General features: G+C 41.5%; 1 protein-coding gene across 2 annotated transcripts in view; it reads right to left on the bottom strand.

The window, feature by feature from the left end:
- Positions 1-3,022: 3,022 nt before the first annotated feature.
- Positions 3,023-18,373, bottom strand: part of si:dkey-246i14.3 (ephrin A4) — a 35,897-nt gene continuing 20,546 nt past the window's right edge. The window contains exons 2-5 of one of the 2 annotated variants that reach the window (XM_059338334.1): positions 16,705-17,003; positions 12,302-12,370; positions 6,482-6,508; positions 3,023-5,022 (exon numbers count right to left, since the gene is read on the bottom strand). In XM_059338334.1, the coding sequence (XP_059194317.1) occupies positions 4,925-5,022; positions 6,482-6,508; positions 12,302-12,370; positions 16,705-17,003 (493 nt within the window). In that variant the 3' untranslated portion in view covers positions 3,023-4,924. Of the gene's footprint in view, positions 5,023-5,314; positions 6,509-12,301; positions 12,371-16,704; positions 17,004-18,373 lie in introns of those variants that run through there. The other variant, XM_059338333.1, reaches the window with a different exon arrangement.

The following is an 18,373-nucleotide window of genomic DNA, read 5'->3' as shown; positions in this document are numbered from 1 at the left end:
GATAGTGTTAAGAGCTCTTTTGCAGGACTATGTAATACAGCACAAACAGCTGAGAGGTTACCTTGAAGAGTAAATAACACTCAGAGCTGCTTACAGATATGTTGGAGGGATGACAGCAATAACTTTTATTTGCCTTTTTCTCTTCTCTTTCTTCGTGGTAGTCAATGTCTTTAGTCCAGAGCTGTGAGACCCAGAGGTCAGGAGATTTAGTCATATTTCCTGATGCAAAAACACTTTTGGGAAGTTGGCAGATGTGGGCAGTTATGGGCAGAAATGACAGCTAAATATTAGATTAGAGAGCTGGAAAGATCAGTGGAGCTTAAGTTTTGGCACCTTTGGAATCTCTTTGTGGCTCCGCCCGTCACAAACAGTTACAGCTCCATCTTGGTGAAAACAGTCAAAACATAACAGCAAAAGTAGTAAAAAAAAAAAGTCCTTTGCATTATATTCTTTACAATCCGTGCATGTTTTTGCTGTAACGTACATGATGAAAGCTTCTAAGATGGCCAAAGAAAGTCAGTTTGGCCTTGTATCACATCTCTGCCCAGAGGGTTATGGATGCTGTTACTTCAATAAAATGAATTAATTCAAAACTCGTTTTTTGATGTTGAGGCGTTCATTTTCTAAAGTTTTGAGAAGCTGAAGGACACTTCCTGCAGCAGAGATGGGACGCCCTCTCACCTCAGCTCACCTTGATTCTGAAACATGTGAAATATACACGGTTCAGGCTTCACGACGAGAATCTGTCGCTGCAGACGGTGTTGATTACACGCTGTGAAAAACATCCTTCCACAACTCAAGAGAACGGCTCGAGGAGCGTGCGTCCAAGATATCCACCCCCCACCGAGCACCAAGAAGAAACGACAAACATGCTACCCTGCAGTGATTTAAAACTTTACCCCGTGATGGAAGAAGTATTAAGATATTTGATGTAAGAGCACTAATACCACGATTTAAAAAACACTTTGTTACAAGAGAAAATACTGCATTCAAAATCTTATTTTAATAAAATGACTTAAGTATAATCAAGAAAAAGTACACACATAAAAGTAATCACTATGCAGACAAATGGGCTCTTTATTTATTACATTATTACATATTGTAATATATTATTATTATTATTGATGCAGTAATACTTAAGATGCATTTTAATGTTATAGCTGACCATAATAAAACTAATTTAAGTCATTTTTCAAAATATTGTTGGATGGTTTATAGTACAACTGTATAACAAAGAACCATATATTGTATAATCACTTTATTCCATATACTCATTGTAGGTGTTTGAAATAATTTAATGGTAAGCTAACTAGTAACTAAAGTCTTTATATATATGTAGTGAATTAAAAAGTACAATATTACCCTGTGAAATGTAGTGGAGGAGAAATATATGTTAACACAGACTTAAAAACACTTAATAAAATACAAGTATCCAAGTAAATGATTTGAGTAAATGTACTTAGTTACTTTCTATGATTGACTACAACAGATTTGAATACACAAAAACAGCAAAAACACATGCTTGGTATAAAATGCATTCAAGTATTTTATTATATGTTTTCATATCCCTTAAAGGACGTTTGAGTGTGTCGTTAAAAAATCTTTTTTTAATGTAATTACATTATAACTACATAAGCATTGTTTGTGCCTATTAATAGCCAGAGTTTTGTATTTCTGAAGATGTAATCAACACCGGCAATCCGAGCTTTAAATATTCGGCTGAGGTACAATTAAATATAGGCCAACTTGTGGCAGAAGAACCTGCTGCGTTGAAATGTGATACAGTGTAATTACAGTGTCATTGGTGGAAAAGCAGCGCTGCAGTATGGATATGCAACAACGATTTGCTTTTTTTTTTTCTGAGACAGATAGTTAAAACTAAATTTATCATCCCCGGAATTGTTTATGATCACAGTTGCCCCAGAAAGTCTCAGAGGAAGCTTTGACGTGGGGTTTTCATGATCTTCTATATTTATATAATATGCCAACATCTGTCCATGATTATGAAGTTTATTTTGGAGGGTGAGTTCAGTTGCAGCGACGCACAGCAGCCTTGTTCAAAACATCAACACTGTCAAAGAAAATACCAGAAATGTTTGGTTTGACTGTTAAAGCATTTCCTGTCTGGAATCAAAGATAAAACATCTGAAAAAAACTGATATCACACCATTACATAAAAGCTTTGGTTTGTGCATGCTTCTGCTGGAATAAACAGCCATGCAGTTTTTACACACCGGAAAATGGAAGCAGGCTTGCTTTACTGCTGCTGCTGCTGTTTAAAGCCCTTTTCTTTTTATATCAGTCTAAAAGTATCCATCCACTTTCCGCTGATTTCAGTATGCTTACTTCATCATTCACAATGGAAATAGAATGAAAACATGGGCTTTGGAAATTTCTTCGTGAAGGTCAAAATCAAAGCCAGCTCATAACATGCCTCAACAGTGACAAACATGTCATCAGAAGAGATCAGAAACCATGAAATAGGAGCATTAGCCCTATTATCCAGGAAATTGCCTTTCTGGCTTCACAAGAGGCTTTTACATTACAGCCTACATAAATGGAAACGCATTTACAGCTTATCTAGATGTATACTGCTATATTTAAAAAACAAAAAAGTCTCCTCTTGCTCTGTATTCCACCTCAGTTATGTGTTTGCTGAAAATAAATACAGTTAAAGTCGATGTATTGGTGATGAAGCTTCAGGGTCTATTAATACCAGGAGTCTATTGGAGTCTTATCAGGCTTTGGCCGCCCATAGATAAAAACTCAGCTCAATAATCCACCAACTTACTCACATTACAATGGCCTCTTGCACCACAAGGTCATTTAAAGTCCCTGATGTCTCCTTATCTCCATACCCATGTGTATTACACTGGACGTGTGTGTTCCACAAATAAAGTTGTGTGTGTATAATGTGTGTGTGTGTGTGTGTGTGTGTGTGTGTGTGTGTGTGTCACAGAGACCTGCGGTGGTAGAAAAACATCAATACTTTCAAAAGTTGAATAACGATCGACTGGAAGCGTTTAAATGCAATCATATTTATTTTTGTTGTCTCGCCGTGTAAAAAAAAGGCTCAGATTGCAGTTGGCTCTTCACAGAAGAAGCTACTTTCTTCACTAAAATGTGAAAGCAGAACAAGTTACACACACATAGAGAAATCAAAAACAAATTCCTAGTTGTACATGATTGTAAAAATTCTACATCACTGAAATTATTTAACACATCTTCAAACATCAGTTTATCACCCATTTAGGAAATTAACAGAAAATAAAGATAAAAACAAATAGCATGACTGGTGTGATTTACAGCACGAGGGGAAAATATTAAGTGCTGACAATGTAGTTTTTTTTTAAAGATAGAAAAAATTGTTAATTAGACAAAATTAACAATTATTAATGATTTTCTGAGCTCATGTCACTCAAATATTGCAGGGAAATAATTCTGTAAATTTATAAATATATAAATTTCATTACATTTCAATGAAAAATACACACCTCAATTATCTCAAATTTCAATTTAAAGCATAAATGAATTATTCATTCATTGTCATATTTCCTCTTAATCTATTATAGTCAATTAGAGTGATTTATTTAAAGAAATTATTTGGCAAAAAAAATCATCTAATTATTTAACTACATTGTAGCAGAGCAAAATAGAAGTATATACATATTTATGTAGAATATAATACATTGTTTGTTCATGTCAAATTAGTATTTTTTGTCAGACTTTTGTCTTTAAATAGAGGCCAGTTGTTACGAAAACATGGAATTATGTAGTTAATATGTCATTTTGCAGAATATATTAACTATACCTAAAATCAAGGACCCTGGATAGAAAAAAAATAACAGAAAACAAACAAACAACAACAAAAGGAACAAAAAGCTTATGTGCATATTAGCACACCTGGTTGGTCACCAGGAGCATCACCCAATCAGCCTCCTCATTGGTCCGCAGTGTTTTTCAGTGGAAGCGAGGCGAGCTGATGCTCTCCGTTTACCCATAAGCCCCTCTGTTCTGTGCTTCAGTCTGAAGCAGAGAGGGGGCTGGGGAGGCAGAACAACAAGGGGTCCAAACACAGAGGACAGACTCTGTCCCAGGTCCGATTATTAGCAAACTGCATCACAATCTAGTGTCCAGTTTCTGAGCTTATGGCCAACCCAGTCCAACTCCAGTTAAACCAGTTTGATCCCAGTAGGGGGCGCAGCAGCCCTGCTTGACTATTCCAGAACATTCCTAATTTCCTCCTAAAACACCTTTATTTCCAAAATCTAATTAGTTGAAAAAAAAGTTTGACACATTTCTCTTAATTGGATGCAAATGAGACAGTTAAAATGTGTCAGTTATTTATGTCTAACCATGTAAAAAAAGGAAAAAGTCACCAGCTAACTGATTGACCTCCAGCCTGAGCCACCCAGTACAGTAGTATGTGTTTATTTGGCCACTTTTTTTTTTTTTTTTTTTTAAAGGAGGCAGGTTCTCAAAAAAATACAACACAATAAGTAGAAAATAAGAAACTGAGATGAAAAAGTGAGGAAACTTGGTTTGAACAATTCCTGACAGACTCATTGTTCTTCTGGCATCAGAGTGGAATATGAGTGTTATGACTAGCTCTATGTGTAATATTCTGTATACAACTGGTGGGAGAGGAAAAATAACAAGTTATGAATCACTGTGATTCGCCGTGTCGGTCCCTGAGTCACTGTGGCCCCATTCTGCAGAAGTCACGCACATTCTTTCTGGGATGTCACAGGTAAACCAGTGTCAAGGTAATATGTGTCGTTTCGCAGTAGCTTAGCATAGATTGCATGGCGTCATTCACTGTCTGAGCGTAGATTGCATTGTGTACTTGAACGTCTGAGGAGTATCTCCCGGTCTGGCAGAGAGCGGGGTGCGAGGTCGGCAGCGGTGGGGACAGAAGAGGAAGTCAGGTAGTCAGCAGGAGGAGGAGAAGGAGGAGGACGAGGAGGAGGAGTGGAGGTGAAGCTGTCCTCAGGGAGCAGCCGCTTCTTCCACGTACGGTTGCTAAAAGAGAAGAGGAAACTTTATGAATGACACAGCACGTACAGTACAGGCCAAAAGTTTGGACACACACCTTCTCATTCAATGCGTTTTTCTTTATTTTCAAGACTATTTACATTGTAGATTCTCACTGAAGGCATCAAAACTATGAATGAACACATATGGAATTATGTACTTAACAAAAAAGTGTGAAATAACTGAAAACATGTCTTGTATTTTAGATTCCTCAAAGTAACCACCCTTTGCTTACTAGAATATAAGACATGTTTTCAGTTATTTCACACTTTTTTGTTAAGTACATAATTCCACATGTGTTCATTAATAGTTTTGATGAATTTACAATGTAAATAGTCATGAAAATAAAGGAAACGCATTGAATGAGAAGGTGTGTCCAAACTTTTGGCCTGTACTGTATAAAAGACACTGCATGGTCAAAATATGTGACTTTTTTGTTTTTTTATTCTCAGTTTGGTTCTGCTAGCTCAATTGCACTTCATGAAAATGTTAATCTGACAGCAGATAATGACATTAAACTTAATGGGCTGCTTTCTAGCTTTGTGACAACAGTTAGTGGAAGGTCATAGAAAGAAACATAGAAGAACTTTGCACCTTTGGGATTAATTGGAACGGCTTATCGCCCTTATCATGAACACTCTTATGGCTTCCCAGAAGAGAGAAGTCTGTTACAGAAGCACTAGACAGAAGCATTAGTGGCCATTTTTAAAATGAGATTTTCAACTATCACATATACTCTGTAGGTGTCCAAATACAATCCATTTGACTATTTCAATCATAAAGCAGAACTGATTTTTATGTCGTTTCTCATTTTCACGTTTATCATATTCCATATTTCTGCTGTAACTGACTAATGCAAATAAACGACATTTGAACTTGAGAGAAACCGAAGTATCACCATTGTTTGGAGAGTTACTTGTAAAACCTATTAAACTACAGATTACTGGATACTTACCCAAAAATGTAATTTGTAACATATTCAGTTAGATTACTCAAATTAAGAAACACATTCTAAATACTTTGCCTCTTACATTTCATGCCGTAAACATGTCTGACAGTGAGCTGGCTGAGCGTCTGTCGTGTGGCAGCTGCACTGCGTGCGCACAAAACGTTGTACTTTTTAAAAAAAAATCTGTTTTTGGGGCATGGCTGCCTTTTATGAATTTTAGACATAATAATGAGGTCATGCCCTATTTCATCATATTTACAAAAGCAAAAAATATTTGTGTGTGCCTCGTGACTCTTATCTGTCCAGTAGTTTCTATGTATCCTGCTTACTGACAGACAGACAAACTTATTTATATTTTGTAAACAAGTTATCCTGTTACTTGTGTTCCGTTACTGCCCAATCCTGAATATAACACGTGAAATCGTACATATGTAACCAGACATATCATAAAGTCATCTAAACTTATGAATAAACTGGGTTTAAAATGCTGCATCTCACCTCCTCGTTGATGTGAAGTCTCTGGTGCTGTAATAGGAGAGAGAGAGAGAGAGGAGATTTAGATAAAGTTGAGGCGAAGAAACAAGTTGCTGATTAGTCATTTTTGTATGCTTAACTTTCTCAATAAAGCTGCTGCTTTGTGGAACAAAAGGAACAAGAAACAGACAAATGACCAGGGGAAGGTATTTACCATTACTCAGAGCCTTACGCCATGAAAAATGACTACTGACTGGCTGCGCAACCCTAAATATGTCCCCTATGCAAATTCTCTTAAAGGTCGGATAAAAAAAGCGCTTGAGAAGCATGGCAACAGGAAAAGATAGTGTTATGTAAATTAGGAGGAGTAAGAATGATCGAGATTATACAGAGGGGGTACAGGAAATGAAAAAGAAGGGGAGAAAAAACACACGAAAATTCAAAATGACAGAGCGAAACCAAGAAGTGGACAGAAGATGAAAGGAAGAGCCGAGTGAGAAAGTATGGCGGAGAAAAAAAAGAAGAAGAAGGTTGGAAAGATTGAAACAAGGTCAGACAGAAAGAAAAGGGAGGGAGAGAAAGAGACGGGATAGGGGGGTGTTTGTGTCTGGGCGTCACTTTCTCAGCAGGGGGCGGACTAAAAGGAAATAATGGAGGGAATGATGGAGGGATGGTTAGGATGAAGGGATAAGGGAGGGGTGGGAGAGCCGGTGAAGAGGAGAGGAAACGGACAAAAAGAATACAGGTGGTGAGAGTAAAAAGCGGAAACGGTTAAAATGTTTCAGAAAAAAAAGGAGCTGCGGTGTAACATCGGCGAGAAAGGTCAGGGAACGGGGGTGAGGCTGCACAATTGCAGCTGTTATTAAATCGATCTATGGCCTTGAACCCACCTCTGACACTGCAAACCCAGAGACACACACACACACACACACACACATTGAGAATGTGTGTATTGATGTCTCCGGGAAAAATACCACCTATCCACATCCCACTGCGACTCACTGAGATTATGAGGGAGGAAATGGGACACTCTGAGCTCATCACAGTCACACAGAGGGAGAAAGGATTTATTAAATGAGGGCTTAGCTTCAAAACAATGTGTTTGTCTGCGATATGCATCTCGTCCCTACAGGTCTCTGCAGCAACATGTCGCTCTGACTGACATGAGACGCTAAATGACTCGCAGGTTCTGTACAACTAACGACCATGGAGGGGTTAACGAAGCATTAAATAGCATGCTGGGTCCGGGCCTCTGATTGAGCCGGCGTGTGTGTGTGGTGTGTGTCTATGTGGTTGTAACTGTTTGTAGGGGAGAAAATCAAAGCAAACGGAAGAGAATAATGGTCAGGATTTCAGGCTTTCAATAACGTTGCCGTACATATGGAAAAAAAATATAAATTAAATAGAAATAATCGTCGTTGTGTTCATTTTTAATTAAAAAAAGTGGCGTTTCTGTCATCAACCAGTGTTTTAATGCAATTTAACCACCAAAGAATAATTATTAATTAGCCGTCCTTTCAAGTTTTAATTGTGCTGATGAAACTGAAGCATTAAAATGTGTGTAATTTTAAACAATTATCAAATATTCCAAAAATAATTTATAATTAAAAAAATGTAAAAAATAATAAAATCTGTCTATATCACTTGAACTGTTTCACAACAGATTTTTTTATATTGTGGCTATTTGTGATGCAGCAAACGTAAATATGAAATAAAATCATTTGATGACGGATTACAAATATGTTTTAAATCAAATTTATAATTTACTCGGGTAGAGGAAAAACACAGAACTGAAAAGTATCAATTAGTTTGTGTGTAACGCGACGGTGCACTTTTAAACTAGAACATTAAATGCCTCGTGTTTACCCGGCTGTGTGTGATATGTGTGTTTTGATACGACTTTAATCACATCATTTGCGCAAAGAGCTCAGCATCGAGGACCGCTAGTTTGTGTCAACATCATAATTTTGGTCATGGTGAGCTCCGCCACAAAATGGCGCCCGTGGTGGCGTGACTGCAAAAACTGTGCTGTCTCTGCACTGCAGTCAGAAACGTGCAGCATGTGTAACTGTACATGCACAAGCGTGGCTAAATGTGTGAGTGTGTGTGTGTGCGTGCAAGTGTATGTGTGTGTGTGTGTCTCCAGTCGGCAGAACGCCCCACTGCAGAGACAGACACTGTTCCACCATCCCACCTCTCCTCTCATGCCGCCATTTTACACATGCAGGAGCTAATGCTAACCAACCCTGACTGTTTACTTAAAGTCGAGCAAAAAATACGAAAAGGCGAAAAAACGGCGAGCGAAAAACGCCAATCGACGAAAGCTGTTAAAGTCAATTTTTGAGAGTCGAGTTCGGGATCTGAGAGAGCTCGGCTGGACAATCGCTGTGTGTGTGTGTGCGTGTGCGTGTGTGTATCGAGTTCAGAGGGTACAAAGGTATTTGGGAGAGAGTGGAGGGGGTAAAGGAGGGCAGTGAGGTAAAAAAATTCTAAAAAAAAAAAAAAAATAGCAGGAAAAAAAGAGAAAGAAAGTGGGGAAAATGGTGAAGCTCTGCAAACTGAAATGAATGCAATGGACTGCTCACAGCGGGAGAACGACAGAAAAGAGGGGAGAGAGACGGAGAGAGAACGGGAATCAATTAGAGAGAGAGGGAAGTTGGTCTTTAATGGTTTCTCACAGTGGGACGGCGGGAAAAGAGAAAGGCGGAGAGGCAGAGCGACAAGGAGAAGACAAACACGACGGGAGGAGTTTTAGGGAGAAGTTGCAGCAAAAAAAGAAAAAAAAAAGCAAGAAAAAAAGAAAGAGGTAGGTATGGAGTGAGAGGCGAAGTGAGCCGGTGAAAGATGCAATAGAGGGCTGCAGGGCGCCGGAGATTTCACATGACACCATGTCTGCTGATGCCGATTCAGAGCCTTGTTTTCTGATGCAACACAGGCTCAAGCACCTTTCAGCAGAGCACTCTCTCTGCTGCTGCTGCGATTCATGACAGCGTTCAAATAAACATCATCACACATATCACTGTGCCGAGAAAACATGGTTTACAGTGCTGCAAGCAACAACCAGGATGGGGAAACATCAGACACACACACACACACACGCACACACACACACATACACATATACACACACACACACACACAATGTCATTAGGAGCTTCCTGCGTCACTGAGTGTGTCCTGCACTGTTTGTTGTGTTCTTGGGTTAAATTAAGGCGATAAACACACACGTTCACACACTGGAGAGGAGACTGAGGGACCGGCGAGTGGTAGCTGACCTTGGAGCAATGACAGCGTACCTGACGGACCCGTTCCCTGTCATCACTCTGTCCTTCAGACCAGTGTGAGGCAGGTAAGTGTGTTTGTGTGTGTGTGTGTGTTGGCTCGCTGATAATTAATTCAGACACCCACAACAGGGCATCCCTGCATGGAAATACCGTTTAATCACTTTCTGGGAGGAAAAAAAAAGTTTGAGGAGAGGAGAGGAGAAGGGAGAGAAAGGTGCACGGTTTGAAGTTTAGATTAAAGATAAGATGTAGCTGAAGGACTGCCATCACCGAGGGCCACACACACAGACACACACACACACACACAGACACAGACAGGCAAGGTGCGCCCTGCTGCCATGCTACCTGTCAGATAAAAGGGAACCTGAGCAGGAAGGAACCAGAGGGTATGTAAGGTGTTACCACAGGGAACAACACAACAACAGCTGTGGTAAACCGCCACTAATGGACAGTCAAAGAGAGAGAGAGAGAGAGAGAGAGAGAGAGAGAGAGAGAGAGAGAGAGAGAGAGAGAGAGAGAGAGAGAGAGAGAGCCTCCAACTCTCCTTCATCTCCTCTCTCATCCATCTCGTCCCCTCTTCTCTCTCCGGCCTCATGTATTCTCATCCCAACGCACTCGCCGCACAGCGTGCGCACGACAGAGATGGAGCGCAGTGGAGAAACGGGGAGCGGGGAGGCGGTGAATAACTGTGTTGTAGATATGGAGATACAAAGAGATAGAGAAGAAGACACAGGGAAGGTGGAGGAGGTGGGGGGGCGAGGAGGAATAAGGAAGGGTGGGTGGGTGGGGCGGAGTCAAGGGGGAGGGAGGAGGAAGTGTAAGAGACTGCCATGGATGGTGCCGAGATTAGTTTTGCTCCAGTAGCGAAAGATCATAAAAAATGAGGAAAGGAGGAGAGAGCTGAGGAGACAGAGAGAAGGGGAGGATTAGTGCCACTTCAGGAATGACAGAAGACTAGAAAGAAAGAGCGGGAGGCTGGAGTGGAGGGGGGAGGGAGGGGTGCAAGAAAAGGAGAGGGAGATCCTGACATTTAGTCGGGATTAGTTTTGGTTAAGGAACAGGATGAGAGGGAGAGAAAAAAGAATAAGAAAAGGGAACAGTAGATGGAAGTATGCACATCTTTGTGTCTCCGAGTCTCTCTAATGTAAAGTAATGGGCTTTAACAGGAAAGTCAAGTGTGGCTCCCAGCATGTGTAATCCAGGTGATGCCAAATATTTAGATTATTTCCGGCTCTGATAGGCTGATTGGGGAATACTGTCAGAAGGTCAGAAGACTACATTAGCATTTTCCCACTGAACAACTATCTGTGGTATTTTTAATTAATGACAGCAGGATAATTAACATATTAAAAAAAGTCATCAGCCTTCACTCTGGTAATAACGCAGCAAATTAGTCCCCGTCTCGCGCCGGAACAGCGATGGCATTTAAGAATTCATTCGAGACGGATGGGGCTCTTTTTATTCCGGTTTTTGATTATTATTTTGTTCTCCTCCTCGACACTAAAAGTGACACAAATTGAATCAAGGCGACGAGGTATTTGTTAAGACGACATGTCGGAATTTAGTGAATGGGTCTCACACACATGCAGAGACAAACAACCTTGCGACCAGCTTTACTGGAAAAAAAAAAAAAAAAAAAGTGTGTGTTGGTTCAGCCTGGGACAGCACGACAAGCCCCCTGCAGATAGCACTGGGATGGGAACTGGGACAGACGTCTCAGGCACGCATATGAGGCACACACACACACACACACACACACACACACACACAAAAAGGGCAAGAGAGCACACGCAAAGGCCCACAGACCCATGCACAAAAACATAAAGTGCACAGACACAGAAAAAATGGTCATACACGTGGAAATACACACACACACACACACACACACACACACACACACACACACACACACACACACAGACACACACACACACACACACACACACACACACAGACACACAGACACACACACACACACACACACACACACACACAGACAGACACACACACACACACACACACACACACTGTACAGGGATTCCCACAGTGACCGGGCAACATTCCCAACCGGAATGGGCAGCTCACTGGACTGTAAGACTAACATTACTCCAGGCGCGCTCTGGATTAGATCAACTCTGGGAATTTCACACTGGGACAGAGAGATGGAGAGCTGGAGAATGAGGGAGACAAGGAGGTAAAAAAATAAGGGGGGAGAATGGAGGGAGGGGTGAGAGAGGAGAAGAGAGAGAGGAGAGAGGGAACTAATGCTTGAAAAACCCTCAATCCAATTAGGTTTAAAAGCCAACGTGGAGTGGAGACTCTCATCTTACAAGGTTAAAGATAATACAAGATTGTGAAGGGTAAGAAGAATTTAGTTTCCTTGATAAAAGTGGATAGCAGAAAGAGGAGGAGGAGGAGGAGGAGGAAAAGTAGTGAGGATGAGGAGCAGTCTAAACATCATGCCCTGGTAGTAGAGATGAGAGAGGCAGAGAGAGGAGTCTCGTGGTGTACAAAGGAGGAGCATGAAAGGAGGAACGGATGAAAAGACGAGTGTACTCACTGGTCTCACAGCACACGGTGACACGCAACTTCATACATGGCAGAGGAGGGCCTTCATCTGCCGGTAGAGCTGGAAAGAACAACGAGAGAGACACACAGATTTAAATACGCTGCTTACCTATTATCCCAACAAACGCTTAGTATTCAAAATGCTAACGTGTCAAATAAAAAGAGACATTTGCATACGCTGAATGAAACCTTTCCATCACTGCTGTTCTTTGTGAAGTCTCTTGGTACTTTTGAAGAATTTTTATGACAAGAAAAGAGCAGCGAGGTTGTTTTCTACCGTATCAATATAAAGGATCGCACCATCTTCGCCGGAGACGAACATACTTCACACTTATCTGCACAAGTAAATAAAAACAATAAAATACACGATTGAGATTGTGCCCATAAAGAAATGCAACGGCTCCGATATCAATACTGATCACGGCTCACATGGGAAATGTAACAAACATCAGCTGCATTACCTGTCGGTTTTGCATTGCTTTTACAAAACAAATCTGTCTGGAAACTGCAGTTAAAGGGCTTTATATCTGAATTATTCACAGACAGCTGCTAACTCAACAGGGACCCGCCACACAAGCTGAGTGTATGATCGCTAACAGTCTGTCTCACTTTGTATCTGTAATTTCAACTGATAAGATTCAGCGCAGAAGAACAGTGGGGTTGTGTTATGAGGCTATATCTATGGTGGCTGAGAGAGCTCAGCTCACACAGACTAAACATCTTCTGCATCTGGACAGAAAATGTTATTTAAGAATGAAAAATGGTGCAAATAAATGAAACACAAGCAAAGTGAGAAGCAGTTTCAATGCTGAAAGTCATATCAGACACAGTGAATTGCACAGTGACTCGCAACATCACAGAAGTTTCCAGCGAAAAGAAAATATTGAGGAACATGCCTCAACACGTGATTAAGGTCAGCACTCCTCAGTGATGTTGGAAGATGGCTTTATCCAAAGCGCTTTACATTACACACTACGCTCATTCACACTGGTGGTAATTCATTCACAATGAACGCAGCATCGGGAGCAATTTGGGGTTCAGTATCTTGCTCAAGGATACTTCGACATGTAGGCTACCATGGTCAGGGATCGAACCACCAATCTTCCAATCAGAAGACGACCTGCTCTACCAACTGAGCCACAGCCGCCCCAAGATGAGCGAAAGATGTTAATTCCAGCTGAAGGAACAACTCTCAACTCTTAGAGTACTAACTAGCTCTTTCTGGACCATGGAATTTCTGACATTAACTTAAAGTCTGCCCGTATTCAAATATGAGCTTAGCTCACAGGTAACAATGGTGGCCATGCCCAAAACAATACCCAGCTTTATCTTTCTCTTTACTCTAAATGGGACCATAATTTACAAGATGAACACCATGCTCTATTGAAGAAGACTTGAAACGTGTGATTGAGACCCTAAACTCATTAAGAAAATGTTTACTGGGAAAATAAATCAAGTGAATCTCCTAGACTTTTTTTTTTTCAGACCAGTGGAGTCGCCCCCTGCTGGCCTCTAGAAAGAATGCAGGTTTAGTCACTTCCACAAGCTACGTCACTTCTCTTATATAGTCTGTGGTTTACTTATTGTTACTACACTTGTTTGTTGATGTTCATCTCGCTTACGATACATATGAGCAGGATTTTATGATATCAAAACTAGTCTGACAGCCAATCGCAGTCCAGCATCCGACTTACACAAGTGTGATATGGAAACTGAAAACCTCCAGTGCAGATACAATGAGGATGTTTAACTGGGGACTCAAAACAAAATGTAGAAGCTGATAAAAGCCTCAATTGTACTATGTATTTAAATACATACTTGTCTGTGTTTATTATCTATGCCACTATTGCCTGAGGTACTACGAGTGACCACAGACACATTCAGCTGAAAGTCATTAAATAACCAAGTCACTTTTTGAACCGAAACACCTGCTGCTCTAAAACTGGGATCTTGTTGAAATTCTTCACAACTTGAAGTCTGTTGGAATATTGAATCAGACAACATGCAACAATGAAACATTTTGATGCTGGTAACAGTTTTTTGTCAATGTTTATGGCTTGCTTGGCTGCAGGACTACACTACAAGTGGACAACACCACTTCCACTGCCATCATGCAACATGCATATTTTTGATGACAGTGGCTGCAAAATGGTCTTTACGTCTTCGGGGGATCTTTAAGATGTGTTTTGTGAATCTTAAGAATGTGATTAGACAATGTAATGGCTACCTTTGACTAATTACTAGTGCATTCTTCAATTGCTTCAACATTCAGCTGACTATCAGAGGATGTCAAGGTGTTTCCTGTTTGTGGGGCTCCAGACACAGAGAAGCAGCGGGCGTTGGTCAGCAGGTCAGGCAGAGACCCAGAGACAGTGGGCTGTCAGTGTCATAGTCTTTGGGACCCGTAGAGAGGAGCTGAGCCCAGCTCAGACTGAGCCAACTAATGCCATTAGTGTTTCTAATACTATTGTAGTGTTCTCCCAGGCTAATGCCATTATACTGTCTCCAGTGCTGCGGGCCCATTCAGCCTGCAGACCCCAGAGCCAGACATTTGGACCAACTTTACGCCTTATCTTTGATGTGGACAAAACACACACAATCGCTCTGAGCCCGATGTGGCCCGACCAGAGGGGGGGGCACCCATTGTTGCTTTTCTCTGAACTGGCCTGAACAACCACAATAGCCCAGTGTGTGTGCGTGTACATATATACATGTGTGTGTTAGTGTGTGTGAGTGGAAGCGCTCTCTCATGCCCTCACAATGCTCCATTGTCCCTTGGACCGCAACAGTAATTTATGTAAAGATTCTTTCTTTCTCTTCGTCTCATCCATCCCTTTTGTTGCTCTCCCTTTTCTTTCTCCAGTGTGGATTCCTCTCATCCGGCCTCTCTCGTCCCTTTCTCCCCCCCTCCCTTCCTGTACTGTCAGACTGTGTCCATCTTTTGCTCTTTCTCTCTCTCTGTCACTCCTCCACGCTTCTCTACCTCCGTCTGCCTCTCTGGCTGCCTTTATTTTCCCCTCCTCACTGTCGTCCTGTATTGATCTCCATTTCTTCCTCCTACACTTTGCGGTCCTTCTGTCTCTTTGTTGTCACCCTTCCATACCATGCATTCACTTGACTCTTTCATTCTCTGCCTTGTTTCATGTCCTCCCCCTCTTGGTTGGACTGACACCAGAAGTTGTAAAAAGTAGGGGGGAAAAAAACTGATTTTACAGCCACTAAGCCATCTTCTGTGTCTCTCCCTCCCTTTTCTCCCTCCAGTGGTCTGAAATAAATGAGTGAGGGGAGAGGAGAGGAGCACAGGAAAAAAGGAGTGTAATGGGGAAAGAAGAAACCATCACTGAAATTGTGTAACAGCCTACAGCTTTAAGAAAACATCAAATTAATGCCATTCAGCATGAATTTATGGGAAACATTGGAGCTGTAAGCTGCAATTTCCCAACACCCATAAAGTGCCTCATAAAAACACATTGGCTAAAGTTGCTCTCAACCTTTTCATCCCTTTAAAATGTAGGTCTGCCTGGCCACCACTCATCTCCCAACACAGGTGTCTAGGCACAGTCTGATGAACTCAAACATCAAATATTTATATATTGTGTCTTTCTGGGCTGTTTTACTTGGCTTCCAGTGTGTGGTGCCTGAAGCTAATATTCATTGCTTCACTAGAAGAGAAAGAGAGTAAGTGATAATACACTTTGCATATTAAAAACACATACCTTTAAGCCATGTGTTGAATCTCACTGCTTTTTTTTATTATAGAAATGACAGGAAATTAACTGGCAAATATTAACTGATAGGGAATTTAAATCAATAACAAGTCTTATCATCTGAGTCTTTAGTGTTTAACCCCAAGGGTAAGGGTTAACTAAAGATAGAAACAGTTTTCAGAGCTTTTTATCTCTGCTAAGGATGCTGTCTTTTCCGTTAGTTTAGTCTGTCAGCAGGATTATGGAAAAACCTGATTTTTATGAAACTTGGTGAAAAGATAAAGCATTGGCACAGGAAGTATACACTGTAATGTCATCAGCTGACTATAATCAGCTGATCTACCAATCTTTTCATGAACGCATAACGGCCGTGTGTGATTTAAGACAACACTACCATGAATAAATAAATGCACAATGCAAGTATGTAGGGCTCACAGTGTACTAAAAATCTTCAAACTGTATAAAGATTTTGCATAGCTGCTTGTTTAAAAAATGATAAAACTAACTCATTCAATAGTTGATGAATATTTTGTTAAATTAATCTGCATGAAAACTTGGTACCCGTACCGTACCATTTCAAATGATACCCAGCCTTACTTGTGACCTACTTAAAAATCTGAACTCCCTGGCTAAATGACAGCCCTCCGCCCCCTTACACACACAGTTCACACACACATCCTGTACTCACAGCTGTAGTAGTAGTGTTTCCCTGGCAGGAATTCAAACCCCAGCGAGAAGGGGGTAAACCTTTGGATCTTCTCAGAGAAGCGCACCGGTCCAAACGGAGCGAAGGGCGTGTTACACTCCCACCTCTTGATGGCCCCTCTGGTCTCCACGCAGCCTTGGAAAGAGCCCTCTCCCACCAGGTAGAGGGCCAGCGTCTCTGGCTGCCCGGGGCCCTGGCTGCCCTTGTTGGGGTAGTGCGGGCAGTAAATATCCAGGTAGTCATTCTGGTCCACCTGGATGGACAGATCTCCTGCCGTCAACCTGGAAGAAAGAACGACAACCGCATTAATATTTCACGTAACGATTACACAGATGACTGAAGGGGAAAGAGAGGCGGCGATTAAACACAGATGGAGAGAGAAAGAAGACAGATGACAGGTATTCCATAATTCCTTTGTGCCTGGAGGAATGTAGATAGTTACAGCAGATGGATAGTTCATCAATATTACACATAACGATTACACAGGGTGATCAAGCAAAGTTGTGCGGGTCTTAAAGAATCTTTTACAACTGATATATCGCAATGGTGCGATTCACTTGGAGGCCAGCGAGGAAGCAGAGCTGAGCGACAGAACAACAATCCCTCATATGGTAATTAAGAGCATTGAGGGGAGCTGAGTGTAAAATAAACTCGACTCCCTCTGCTTTCCACTCTCTCATAGAACAGCACAGATGTACACAGGCGTGTGCAAACTTATGCAGACGTGCATGCGCATGCACAACCACGTCTTCAGTCAAGGTTGACTGGCCTTAGGCATAACAACAACTCTGGACAAGACAGCATCATTAGAACAGAAGAGCTGCATAATGCATGCTCCTTTAGACTGCAGATTCTGACTTCCTGTCAGCTCCAGTATAAAGAGTTACCCGTGTACAAACTAATATGGAGGAAGAGAAGATGTGAGAAAGATTGAGGGAAGTGGATGTAGGACAAAGTATGAGAGGTGAATTTAACAAGAAGAAATCATTGGTATGAATCATTACAGCGTGCAAAGACAAAGCAGGAGACAGCAGATGAGGGGAGAAATGTGTGACAAATGGAGGGAAGGAATGTGACTGATGGAGTGACATGAGGCGAGGCCCAGAGGAAGACAGGTGGAGACTGATGAAAAGAGAGCTGTTGAGACAGGTTAGAGCAGAGAGATGGAACAGAAAATGAATAAAAAAGCTTAAGAAGAGGAAAGTTGGATGAACAGGTGGAGAAAAAGAAGTGGAATAAAGAGAAAAGAAAGTAAAGTGTTTTAATTAGCGACCCCAGAGAGTCTGAGTGCAGACATACAGAGAGGAGAACAACAGAGTGGAAGAATGAGACGAGACGGACTTTAATTGGGCTCCTCTTCGCATGGAGCGCAGGAGAAAAAGAATGAGGGGCAGAATGTGGCTTGGGCAGAAGGTTCAGGTCCATCAGTGGGAGTCTTTATAGAGGGGTGACAGAGCGGAGGAGAGAGGAAGGGAGTGCTGGGAGCCAGTGAAGGGGAACATGGGAGGGAAAAAGAGGGTGGAATGGGGAGGGGAGGATGGCGGAGTAGACTTAAGTTAAGTAGGCAGACAGAGAAGAGACCAAAAGAATTAAATGAGAGGAAGAATGAGTGCAGAGGAGAAGGAGGAGACGAAGCTGAGACATGCCTAGG

This window comes from Centropristis striata, chromosome 8, assembly GCF_030273125.1.
Source record: "Centropristis striata isolate RG_2023a ecotype Rhode Island chromosome 8, C.striata_1.0, whole genome shotgun sequence".
NCBI classification, from domain to species: Eukaryota; Metazoa; Chordata; class Actinopteri; order Perciformes; family Serranidae; genus Centropristis; species Centropristis striata.
This window is presented reverse-complemented; position numbering and strand designations above follow the sequence as displayed.